Source organism: Daphnia pulex, chromosome 9 (assembly GCF_021134715.1).
Source record: "Daphnia pulex isolate KAP4 chromosome 9, ASM2113471v1".
NCBI classification, from domain to species: Eukaryota; Metazoa; Arthropoda; class Branchiopoda; order Diplostraca; family Daphniidae; genus Daphnia; species Daphnia pulex.
In genome coordinates this window covers 3,629,517-3,642,585 of record NC_060025.1, presented here as the reverse complement: position 1 = coordinate 3,642,585, position 13,069 = coordinate 3,629,517, and the positions used below count along the sequence as shown (strand labels likewise).

General features: G+C 38.7%; 1 protein-coding gene across 2 annotated transcripts; it reads right to left on the bottom strand.

Annotated features, from left to right (window-relative positions):
- Positions 1 to 399: 399 nt before the first annotated feature.
- Positions 400 to 1,488, bottom strand: LOC124202790 (ER membrane protein complex subunit 6-like). 2 transcript variants are annotated; one of them, XM_046599213.1, is made up of 6 exons: positions 1,275 to 1,488; positions 1,074 to 1,145; positions 909 to 997; positions 752 to 844; positions 666 to 685; positions 400 to 581 (listed from the first exon to the last, which is right to left on the bottom strand). In XM_046599213.1, the coding sequence occupies exons 1-6, from the start codon at positions 1,318 to 1,320 to the stop codon at positions 551 to 553; spliced, it is 351 nt and encodes a 116-aa protein (XP_046455169.1). In that variant the 5' UTR covers positions 1,321 to 1,488; the 3' UTR covers positions 400 to 550. The 2 variants fall into 2 exon arrangements, with proteins under 2 accessions (XP_046455169.1, XP_046455171.1); XM_046599215.1 differs by having other exon boundaries at positions 1,218 to 1,484.
- Between the last annotated feature and the right edge of the window lie 11,581 nt (positions 1,489 to 13,069).

Here is a 13,069-nt window from a genome sequence, read left to right as displayed (position 1 = left end):
TCTTTCGATTTATTTTATTTTGTACAGCATGAATTCTCCTCTTTAAAAGCCGACGATTCAGATTGCAGACGGTCGGGCATAGGGCCTAAATTGCAATGCACATCTTTTCGCATCTACAAGGTTAATGACTTTTTTTCACCATCTAAACTGTTAATACATGTGAAAAGAAAGTGAAGAAAACCCCAACAAAAAATATGAAATTGACCAAATGAAGTGTTTTCAGAACTTTTGTGTAAAATTTCTCAAACCCACAATGATGTAGGCCGTAGAATGATTTATCCACGCATTGGAAAAAAGAAATCTGAATAGCAACAATCAGCTTGCTGCATTTCTTCTTTAATGGATATCAAATCTATTCCAATACCTTAATCTATCTCAATACAAAAATATACTTAAGAGTTTTCACACACATTCGCTTCATTGAAGCGCAATTTTTATTACTTCTAATGATCAAATCAATAACCAAATAGAAAGAAAAAAAGCAATGCTTGGTAGGGGGAATATGCTAGATGAAGAATGGGAATGACGGGACCAGTTGTGTAGATGTGTCCTAATAGACGTGCACCATTCCATAGATAAATCTGTAAATTAATTTTGTTAAGGATTTCCTAATTTGAGGTTATTATAAACACTAGGCATAGATTTTTGTTATTTTAAAAGGATACGTCCAGAAAAGAACATATGTCTGAAATTGATTAAAAAAAAAACATTAATACTTTGACAGGTTTGAAAATTATATAAAATTGATTACAATTAGGCCACCACTTAATCCACTAGATAGAAGTGAACTTCTACTAGTAAAATATTTCTCCCAATGTGGTCCTGCTTTCAGCAATAGAAGAAGCTGTAATAACAAAAAAGTTAAATAATGTTATTTCCCCCTAGTAACAATTAGTTTTATTACTTACCCATATAGAAACCGCACAAAATATGTAAAATGCAAAGCCGTATAGACTTGTAAGGCCTAAAATCCCAGCAGTACCTCCTCCTAAAGCAGCTAATATATAAACAACAGTCTGTAAACAAATATTTTAAAAAGCAATATGAAGTTCATAAAAATCTGTAGTTATTACCCATAGATGTTCGACAGTATTCAACTACCATTGCATTATTTCTGATTGAACCCTCACTGAATGCCATTATCTCTGAAATATAATAGCATATTTCAAAATCAAAACAATTAGAACACAAACCAAGAAATGCTGAAAAAATGATACCTAATAATAAACCAATCACTTAAGAACCTAGTTGAAATTGTAATAAAATAAACGTGCCTCCGTTACTCTTTTCCACTGTTCGAGACTTATTTTTCGATGCCATTATGAAAGATTATTACTTGTATGCGAATAAAACTGTTTAATTAATTATCAACACAAATAATGAAATTAAGCCGGTTTAAAAGTTTACATTGACAATATAGCAAATCCCAAAATGCAAGAGTTATTGAGTTGTTAATGACACTACACACTAGAGCCCAGACCCCAGAGACAAACAGAGATTCCTCACTCTTTTTTTCTGATCCTGCATTCGCGATAGTAGCGGTTCCTTTCGTCTTACCCACGAACTATTCCAAAGGAAAAAAGTTGTAGCATATTTTAAATTATTTTTTAAATAAAAAATAATTAAGAAATTAAAAACTACACAGCTACAATTGCTGAACACAAAATTATAAGTGCATACGGTAGGCACCAAAAGTATCCGGACACCCCAGAGAACCTTATGGGAAAACGCAGTTTTCGCAATGCGAAAAAGTACTAAAATTTTCATTCCATTTGGATAAAAATTTTTTGTGTAGGTTTTCTCGGGTGCCAGGAACAGGGCTTATTTTTTAGAATTTTAAAATAACGGAAAGGGTGGGCAAAGCTAATAATATTGGAAAATAGAATTCACTAGTCCCTTTCTAGTGAGAAACTCTATATATCTTCTACCTAATACATCGGATATAAAACTTAAATATGATATATAATGGATATGGTCTATACAGAATATATAAACAAAATGAACTCTAATTAATAATTTAACACGTCCAGTAGGTAGCGATGTGGTCCGGACATTTTCTAGCGGTTTTTTTTAATGGTTTTTTTAGATGGGTTTTTCTTCTTCCGTGGGTTGGAGCGGGTTTGGGCCAACAGAGTAAATGAGTTTGGCCTGGGCCGACCCATGGGTCAAAATTTTTTTACCGGCCGGGTAACGGCCCGGGTAAAAAATCGGCTCAAACACACTTTTTTTTTACAAACTTTAAAAAATTCCCTAAATTTCTTAATGATCTTCTTCTTCCAACAGTAACACGTCAATTCTATCTTCTGAACACCCATGAACGCCCTTTTCTACCACTTATCCTACTTTTCATGCTACGAAATTCTCGTAGAGCATTTGGCGGCAATATTTTTAGGTCTTTCTTGAGGCCGCAGGCATAGAGAATAACGAGCTTCTATATGTGACTACTAGATGGCGCCACCGCTGGGCTGGCCCGCGGACCCGGGGGTTCAACCCGTCGTCCACCCCGTTAAAAAAAATGCCTCGGTGGGTCGAGTCGGGTTGGTTTTTTTTTTGTTCAGCCCGGGCGGTGGCCCGGGTTTTCATCGGCCGGGCCACAGCCCTACCAGTAGGCCTATTTATTTATTTTGATTATCTAAAAAAATTAACATAAAAAGTGGTTAATTTCTTCAAATAAAGGTGCAATAACGTTAAAATAACATAGAGCACACGACAATGCGTACACGATTTAGACAATTTCTGTTATTGTCTGCCGGCTCAAAATCGTGTACCGAGGTCCATAAGCCCCTCCTTCTACGGGGAGGAGTTGAGCAAATACACGGTAGTTGACACGACAGAGACAGTATGCGTACACGGTGATGCGTACACGATATAGACTAGCCCCGCAACTTACGACAATGTGCACAACTGTGGCCTATAGCCGAACTAAATTTTTTGCTATGCTTGATTCTTAGCGTTTTGATTTTCCTGTGCCACAAAGCAGACGCATCTTCTTGTACAGTGTGATTAATACGACGTGATAAATTAACTCGTGGTAAACCCAATCCAAAGTCGGCTCCAAAGTCACCCACTCAACTTCAAAGTTGGGTGGATTGGTTCGTCAACACTTAAATGGAAGAGCCAATTTTTGGATTGGGTATACAACGAGTCAAGGACGGTTGGAACCCTAGCGGTGTTGTAACATACCGAAGCGCAACAGCCGCTTCTGTCCAAACCCTACTCACCCGATAAAGGAGTGAACAACATCTATTGCGTTACGAATCATCAATCTTTCCCATTGTGTATTCATTCTGGACTCCAGATGTCGTTGTTTTGTGTTTAAGTCTTTCACTGGTTTGCCGACCGCTAGAGGGTTTGGAGGACGAGGAGGCACAGGGGAGTGGCCACCAACCCAGGTGTGGACTATCACTTCATTCCTAGATGCCAACATCCTGCATTCGGAGATAATCGGAAGATTTGATAACACTATCTTATCAGATAAGATCAGATTAAATATCTTTTTTGGCGAATCCTAAAAAATTTACCTAAATCAAATTTTTTTTGCTTATTTTAGTTTTAATTCATCAGTAAAATATGGGGGGTCTCAGGTTGTAATGGATAAATAATTTGACATTGGTTCAAGATGCACTCTTTTCCACACTGAAAACTCATTATATTCTCATGAACAAGAAAAAACATAGCACATACAAACATAGCACATAAATCAATGTTACACATTGCGAATTTTCTGAATCGTATGAGTCGTTGTGGACATATTGAAGATTATGACACATTTGACATATTGAAGAGGGAGGAACAAGAAACGGAGACTATCCGACAATGGAGGAGGTCGCGTTGTGACGTCGGGAATCGTCACCGATTACGTAAAACACCCCGTTGGTGTCCATGAAGTCCATGACACCTTGGACAGTGAGGACGCACAACTCCACAAATCCAAGGAAGAAGAACATGACATGAAAAAAGCGGTTGTTTCGCTGGCGATCGATGTCAATGATGCTTATGATCAGGCACAAAACGATTTCAATCGCCAGCAAGCTGGCGTAAATGATGTTGAGGTGTCGCGCAGCAGGTGATACGAGGAAGAAGAGGAAGTTTCGTTCATCCGACAATGGAGGAGGTCGCGTTGTGACGTCGGGAATCGTCACCGATGACATAAAATACCCCATTGGTGTCCATGATGTCCATGACACCACGGACGGTGAGGACACATAGTTCGACAAATCCAAGAAAAAATGCCATCACGTGGAAAAATCGGTTGTTGGCTTGGCGGTCTATATCGATAACGCTTATGATCAAACATAAGACGATCTCTGTTGCCAGCAAGCTGGCGTAAATCACGTTGAGATCGCGGGCAGCAGGTGTTAATTCCGTGGCGATGAAGTCGTAGATTACTTTAATCAAAGCACCAAAGGCTTTCGCCATGGCGGCTGCTGCGCCAATCGTGACGGCCAAGTTGTTCTGAATTTCAGCCTAGAGGATAAAAAAAAGTTAAAAGTTGAATTTAGGGTTAAAAGTTAAAATGAATTAGTTAAAACTAATTTTAGGGTTACCATTTCGAAAAAAAACTTGCGTTGTGACTTTCGTCACGGATTCCGTAGAAGACCCCATTGGCGTCCATGATGTCCATGATCGAACTATTTGTTTGTTTTTTAAGACAATTCTGTAAAAAACTGAAAAACAAACAGAACTTTTGAGAATTTTCGACTCATTTTTCGCAATCTGGCAAATGCAACAAAAAACCCGGGACATTCCCGATTGCAGACTGCAATTTACTAATTTAGCGAACGACACATGAAATTGATAGGTGTTTCGTCTCGTGTTTTAAATTATTTTTTAGAGTGAGAAATATTAGAAATCGTAGATAAATCTTCAAGGAGATAGTTTATGCTCTTTGCAATGAATATTCTACTATTGGGTGGCTCAAAACAAAAAAATCGCCGTTCGGATTTTTTTATAGGAAACTGTTTATATCGAACGATCTTTGACAGTCCAGTCATTTTTTTCCAGGCCAGCTGCCAGGAGCAGGCAGAAGCCAATGAAAGGCATGTACAGGATTCGTTCAGCCACGACGAAGCCGACGTAGTAGAAGAGATTAGAGGCTGGAAGGAATGGCGAGACGAGCAAGGACAATGCTGTTGCAGTCAGCTATTGGTTTTTTTGCAGACACCCGCATTGTTGTTGGATAGTTTACAGCCATTTGCCCACCAGGACGGCCAGTCCTGCGTAAAAGAGGAAAGTTGCAAAGTTTCTGGGGTCGCTCAGTCGGCTGATGAGCGGAACAGCATCCATAGACAAGTCGAAGCTAAGCCATGCTGGCCAGAGAAGTAACCCAAAATTGAAGGCCACAGGCAGGTGACGAAAGGTTAAGGTGCGGGTCAGTAGCGAGGCATCGCGCGAAACGGGATTGTCGGCGGCCGCGAACCAAGAAAGTGATGCCGTAGTGCCACCCAGCATGAACATTCGGACTCATATCTGGACGGCCCAAACGGCTCCCAGCAGGGCCAGGCTTATACCGTTTAAATCGGCTTAACGGGCTCTATCAAATAGCGATAAGTTTGATTGGAGATTCCGTGCCACTAAAGGCCACTTCCCAACAAATTTAATAGTGGACCAAACTTTAGATAGTGCACTTTTATTTTTTTTTCGTTGCATTTTTGTTTTACTCTCTCTATGAAGCCAACCCAAAACAGAAAGTGCGTTTCAACATCCCACCGAAAATGCCTCACAAACGTTGCTGACAGCAGAAACAACTTTTGATTCGGCAATGACAACCAGAAACTCAACAGTATAGCTTTGACTGCGAACACATTATTCCGGACAACAGGCAGCTATCGCCAGACTGAAAATTTTGTTTCTTTGATTAGCACATACCCACTAACAGAATCTTTATAGGATTCGCTACTTTTCTAGTAGAATTCACATACCTTTTTTTGAGTGAACAACAATTGTTACACATAATAGACAAGTGTGAGACATTAATGTCTCAAAATACTAGTGGGGAGATTTACGCAGTCGTAATAGCAAGAGTTCTGTTTATTTATCTTTTTCATGTGCAAAATGTTGTTCATTCATATATTATTTTCTGATAGGGATGTTAACCGTAATGAGGACTATTTTTCTACTGTGATACCTGCTCGGTTGACAGGAAAACAGAGTTCGGTTATTTTCCTGTCTCAAAAGTATCAACGAAATATATTTTTTTCGTTTGACTTAGCACGTCTTCAGAGTAATTTAAAATACTTGGCAACAGGTACCTCAGAATATAAGTTGATGGAAATAATTTTTTTCATATCCATTGATTTGGGAAGGGAAACAAGCAAAGACAAGTAATCAATATATCCTACAAAGACATTTCCTATGATTGTTTTATTATATATTTTCATGGAAGAGGAACGACACACAAAAAAATATTTCACAAAGAAGCCGAGCAAACGAGTGAATCGGAAATTCCATGTCCACTTGGTCTGCAATTAAAAGATTTATGGATAATAATTAGAGTTTTATTTGTTTGTGTGTTTTCGTTTGTGATTTCAATTCTATGTAGAAAATATAATTATAGATATCGATAATCCAAATTGTACATGCAAAATTAACTTTGTTGCTAGAGGAGTGATCTTGGTGTTGGTAGAGCGACTCAGCCCCATCAAGTCTTTCACGGTATCCAAACATGACCATGAATTCGGTTGTACCATAATACAAAATATGGTATGAAAAAATGGTAATACAAAGAACCACATCGCAATCGAGAAATTAAAGTCCATTATTTAAACTTGAATGGTGAGTTGTCGAAATTTTACAAATGTTACAAGTGCTGGTTGTTGTCTTTTCGGCATGTGCAATAATTTCCTACACATCAGTTAGAGATTAATTCTTACACTTATTGACAGGTGAATGTGACATGAATGTTGGCACCTGTTATGGGTTATGCCCTCGTTCCCCCATGCCCATGCTCAAGACCAAAATGCCAATTCCTATAGACTGACCATGTCCATTGCGGATTTTGGGAATGGATTACTTGACCAGCCAAAAAGTGAATATAACTGTTAATTAACCAATTGAAAACTACCATCGTTAGGTAAACATTGTTTTTTTCGTGTTTTTTAGGGTCTCAAAAGTGCATATGCCATTCCGGTTTCGATTTTGTGGACAACGTCTCTGGCATCTTCAAGTTGCCAGCCTCTGAAATTTTCTCTTCTCGAATGGAATTAACGTAATCTCGTTGAAAATTAGCGCAAGGGGTGAAAAATCATTTCCGGTGACGGCCAAGTTCAGTGCACAGTGCCATAATCATTACCAAGCCGTCGATTGCGACAGATACCCTTAATGCGCCAACCCACTCCATCCAAATTTGTAGCGCCGGTTTCCATCATTCTTCTCATCGGAGTGGCCTTTATTTTACTTCCAACGATCCAGCAGGGCTAAGGGCTCTGGCTTCACAAGATAACAATTAATATTCTTGAACTTAAACAATAGAATGATTTTTTTTAACCATAAGTCAAAGGTGATCCCTGATAAAGGAATCATCAACTGCAAAATTTTTTTATTCGATAAATAAATTAGAGCACTTACTTCTCTTTCTCATTAAATTAATTTTATTGATTATTGAGCTTTTAGTATGTTGGAAGCATGCTGTTTGTACGGCAAAGATTTTAAATAAATCACTCTTCTTAATAATGAAGTTCTTGACGGACATCCCGACTCATATCTATGTACCTTCTTTTAGCTATCTTTAACCGGCATAGAATTGCGCCGTACTTTCGTTTGAGCCTCCGCTGAATTGCTCTATCGAGGTTAGTTTCAATTGCAGGAATTTGAAGCTGCTTTATGTCATCCTCAATTTCTGGGACTTCTGAGAGCTTTCCATTGTAATCAATGTTCTAAGTGAAATAAAGTGTGCACGTAAAGACGCCAATACGACATGAGCTTAATAATACCTGGTCGAGTTCAGTGAAGTATAAATGATTTTGTTGCGGCCTTTTCTGCAACCGTCTCAAACCTGTAGTAAACAGTCTTGTAGGTGATAAATTCCCACGTACTGTTCGAAGTCCATGCCCGAATCCACCTACCAACAAATTCATCGATAAATGTATGGCTAAAGGGAAGGAATATGAAATGTAGGCAAAAGATATCCTCCTCATTGTCAGGATCCAATAACTGTCTTCGTTCCAGTCTCCGAAATATAAAATTTATTTTTTTAAAGCTTATAGCTACTGATGTTATTGTTTATCAGACTGAATTTACATGAACAATGATTGGAATACATGTATCACACCATTGAGAAAATCAACCCATAAGCGCCCAATTCTTTGATTATGAACTGAACGTCCCGTTAATGTGCTGCCCCGGTTCGTCCACGGTGTGTAAGCATGAATTGGGCAACTTTCACGTTTTTCCCACCATGAAGATCGGTACTATATACAACACACATAAATAATAAGTAAAAACCAGGTTGTAATGGCAGCTTACCGCAAACGGGATGGGAGTCCGTATTTCCTGACCACAGTGATAAATCCATTTAATACCGTTCGTGATCTGTTATTGTTTGAAACAGTCATGAAGTAAATTAAGCGTGAATATCCATCCAACGCTTCGTGAATTATGAACCTTCACTTCAATACAATATAAAAATTAATAAAGTACGTCCAAAAGAAATGGTATTATTGCTTACCGAACTAGTTTATGGTTTCCATCTAAATGAATAACGGACAGTGGAGCTCGGACATAATACACCCGACGCATGATTATTTGGGGTTGTACAAAATGTCCGACTATTGAATCTATTGCAGCACAAACTCTAGCCCGTTTTACATTAAAACCATAGCTTCTTAATCTACTTCGAACTGAAACTTTCCCAATTGCACTATTTTCGGTGCAAATTTGTCTCACCAAAGACTCCAGATCCGCCGTAGAAATTTAACTATAGCGGTCACGAACTGTTCATTTCCCTTGCCCGTTGATCCCTTGTCCGCAAGCGATATCCTTTGTTGTAGCTTTTAGGCAACCTTTTGGTTAAACTGTCGAGCAAGGTCAGTCTTAGCCCCAGTGATGGCGACCCTTTCGCAGGTAGTAGCCCGTCAGCCAATCACATTGTGCGCTCACACGGACTGACAAATGAACAGACAGATACACACACGTTTGTGTGTGTGTACTTGTTTCACAAGTATGTGAAACAGATCGGTTACAGGAGTCTGTAACAGCTCTGTGTGCTACCTGGGAACTCTCCCCCTTTTCGGCCTTTGCGCTTTATCGACAAGGAATAATAAAAGTGAGGAAGGGAAAGTACATTTTTCGCAAAGTCTTTGTGTTCATTACCCTCCCTACCACCCCAATGTTAGATTTAAATTGGTGTGTGTGTATCTCGTAAACTTCCACTTTTTGAAGTATGAGAGACATAAATTTTAAAGTTGATATTGATTAAAATGAAAATGAGGTAGGGAAAGTAAATTTTCCGTCAATCATTGTGTTCATCACCCATCAAAGCCTTTTTTTTATTGTTTAAGCTTGTCGACCTTATAAAAAGGCTGGTATGTCTCAAGTTCACGAGACTCTTGGTTGACGCCATGACGGGCGCGGAAGTTAACGTATTTTGTCCGGTTTGTTTAGATGCTTTCCAGGCAGAACTCATACCAAAATTTCTAAAGTGCGGGCACAGCGTGTGTCTCACATGCGCTACGGTACTTACATATAACAATTATTATTTTAAATGTGTCGTATGATTTATTATATTTCTAAGGGATGCACAATCGACTCCTGAGGGCGTTAACATGCCCGTTATGCCGCCCTGAAACCGAGATCGAAGAACCAGGCAGTCTCACTTAAATGTAGAATTTGTTCGCCTGTTGGCAGAGGCTCTAGTGAAACGCACAGAAAAAAACTGAAATTCTTAATCTGAAGTTTCAAATAGCTGATTTACTAAAAAGTGTTACGATCTGCATGGAAACAAATTTTGTCGTTCCATCTTCGGAGTCTTCAAGAGCTGGGGCTTCCTTCTTTTACTTTTACGATGCTGTAGGAAGGCAATCGGGTTCGACTGCAAGGCAATTGGATAGACTGCAAGGCGAGCGGGCTCGACTGCGAGGAATTATGACTACGACCAACCGTCCACCAGCCGGGGCATCGGTGGCTTCTCAAACGAAAAAGAATCAAAGGAGCGTGAGTAGTGAAAGAAAACTAATCGTAAACCAAAGTAAAGTTAAATGTTTTTTTTTGCTATCGAACTACGTCGTCAGAGTATTCTTCCGACACGGATTTCAAAAAAATAATAAAAAACAAGTGAAAAGGACTTATTTTCAAGTTGAAAAAAAGAAATCCTGAAAAGCGGACCCATATTCATCTTAAGTCAGCAAAGAATTTGTGTTCAAGTTCTTCATGCAAATAATGCAGCCACACAAAGGTAAAGTGTCTTCATTAATTTTAAAAAAATTTAATCTTAACGTTCTTATTTGCTTTCAGAGGGCCATGAGGTAACCATCAAAGACTTATTTCTTTTTTCCACGAAAGATGTATTGAAAATGCCAAATTCCACAGAGAAAACTAGGATGAGGGAAATGTGGTCTAGGGTATGGGTTTGAATTTCGCTCACTCAACGCTTCCAGTGCGGATGTAAGACAGATCCTAAAGTTGGAGTTCCCTCGACTCAGCGAGGCACTTGCCTTTTACGTCTGTGCTAAAGGGACTGGAAATTCGAATCATCTCACCATAAAAAACTATTCGGTACCCAGTGGCCAGGAAATTAGGGTAATTTGGTTTATGTTTATCAATATTCTGCTTTTTACATTTAAATAATTTTTCATAACATTATAACGTTTAAACGCAGTGAATGTCAGGCAAACTCATTGCTCGGGTCCCAATTGGGGAAAATATTACCCGTGAACAGCAGCCACCAGAGCATGAGAAAATAATTTTCTGCAAAACCTGCAATTAACGAGTTTCTTTCCGGCGCTACACATCACATGGAAAATTGACAATTTTTCTTCTAATCAATTAAAATCAAATAAAAAAATCGTGTCTATGTTTATTGTAGTAAGAATGATGACAATCGGGGAAAATAATTAAAGAGACGAACTTACTAACCAAATACTGTTCCTTTTTTTACCATTCTGGATAACATCCAATCATGCTCCGGAGTACTGGGGTAAATATCGTGACTGCTGCCACCACGCGTAGCGTTAATGAACTATGCAATAAGCGTTTTTAGGTTTGCTGCCACTATCTGTCATCTGGTTTCACTTACGTTTATTTTTTTTGTATTTGTTATGCTGTCATCACTCTTATTCTCACTTTACTCGAAAATAGATTACCTTCGCCAAATTTAAAGCTTAAAAAACCTGTTACGTGCGAGTCTCTTTTTAACAAGCGATCTCCCACTTAACCGCAACAAAATACCCCCTTTTTGCGGAGGTCGTTTTCGGATTGTAATCCGGAAAAGGACTTTAAAAATCCGGTCTAGGTCTATTCTGCTCAGAATTGCAAGGCAATTCTAACGAAATAAAGTTCGAATTTTTATCTTGTATCGTTCCCGAGATAATCGGGATTGAAAATCATGAAATATCACGAAAACCCAAAGTTTCCCTCCGACTTAATTGCTTTTAGCCGTATATTCGGCTTCCACAAAAAAACGAATTATTACAAAATATAGCCCTTACATCCCTCTTTCAGAATCCAAAAGGATTTTTGATAATTCTTTAAGATGCCCGATATATCATGTTTTTCGTGATACCCCCATTTTGACACATTTTTCAGGCATTTATTCGGCATTGCCTTGTACAATGTTAAAGTTCTATGATTGATGTCAGAGTGCACGAAGTGCAAATTTGAAAGTTTTGTCATATGTTTCACATATTATTGATACGAGTAAATTATAACCATTGCTTTTGATATATTCACTCAGCCCTAGTTTTGTGCAATCTGCAAGTTAGGTGATTGATGTCCTAGTGACAGAAGTGAAATTCGTTGTGTTTATTCTCAGCACAGCACTAGTAAGTTTATCTGCCATATGTTTAAGATGTTTTATGTATGAGTAAATTCTAATCATTTTTTATAGATTATCTTAGCCGTAGTCTTGAGCAAAGCTTTTCTAAAAAAAATTAACAGCACTCTAGATATGCCTCATGGATAATTACGGCATATCTTTTTCTTCCAGAGGAGATTTTTTTGGTTGGCTAACGAGAATCATCTGCTGGAGGACGTCCATCAACGGAGGATATGGAGGTGGATCGAGTGCTGTTTGCTTCACTGGCGCTGATTTTCCTTCGGGAGCTCCTTTTTTTCCATCAACAACCACCCATTCACGTCCAGCTTCAGATTTTCTATTCCCACTTAACTGTCATTAGTGTTTTGGTTTGTCCTTCCCACATTTCAGTACAAACAAAAAACCAATTTGCATAGTTTCGTGAATTTTAATGGAATCTGGAGGGGGGGGGCAAGTAGGAATATGATAGAATTTGGAACGGGATATGGATAAAAAACAGCGATCCAGATAACGTTTTGGTGACTTCCCAAGGTTGTCTCAATTCCGACGTCGTACAAAGTGACATTGGGATGGAAAACGCCCGTCCTATCGCCGTTGGCTTGGGACGTTCAACTTGGACGAATTGAATCGGTTTCTTCCATCCTATGGATATAGATATGTCACCAGGGTATTAGTTTTGGTAGGTGGCTTTTAAAAATGCAATCGGTCTTCGGATTTTTTTTCCAAACTGCACTTAGCTGAAAAAACACTAGAGGGTAAATTCTCATACTTTGTGATTATCCCTTTCATGTAATCTGTGCAATCCTTCAAGACGGAATCCCGAGTCTTGACTAGATACTACAAATGTAATAAATGATTTCATCATAAACTTCATCACTGTTCCATGGATCCCCCATCACACTTACTTACACACTTACTCCTCCATAACGTACCGACAGCTCTTACAGTAGTTTCTCTTTAATGATTCTCCAATTTGGACAACTTCCTTCCCACAAGACTTACTTTTAATGAGAACGCATTCTTTGTAGGAGACTACCGGACACAAAGATTTTTGGCGTTGTCGACGTTACCGCATACGAACTGCATCTTTGTGAAATTATA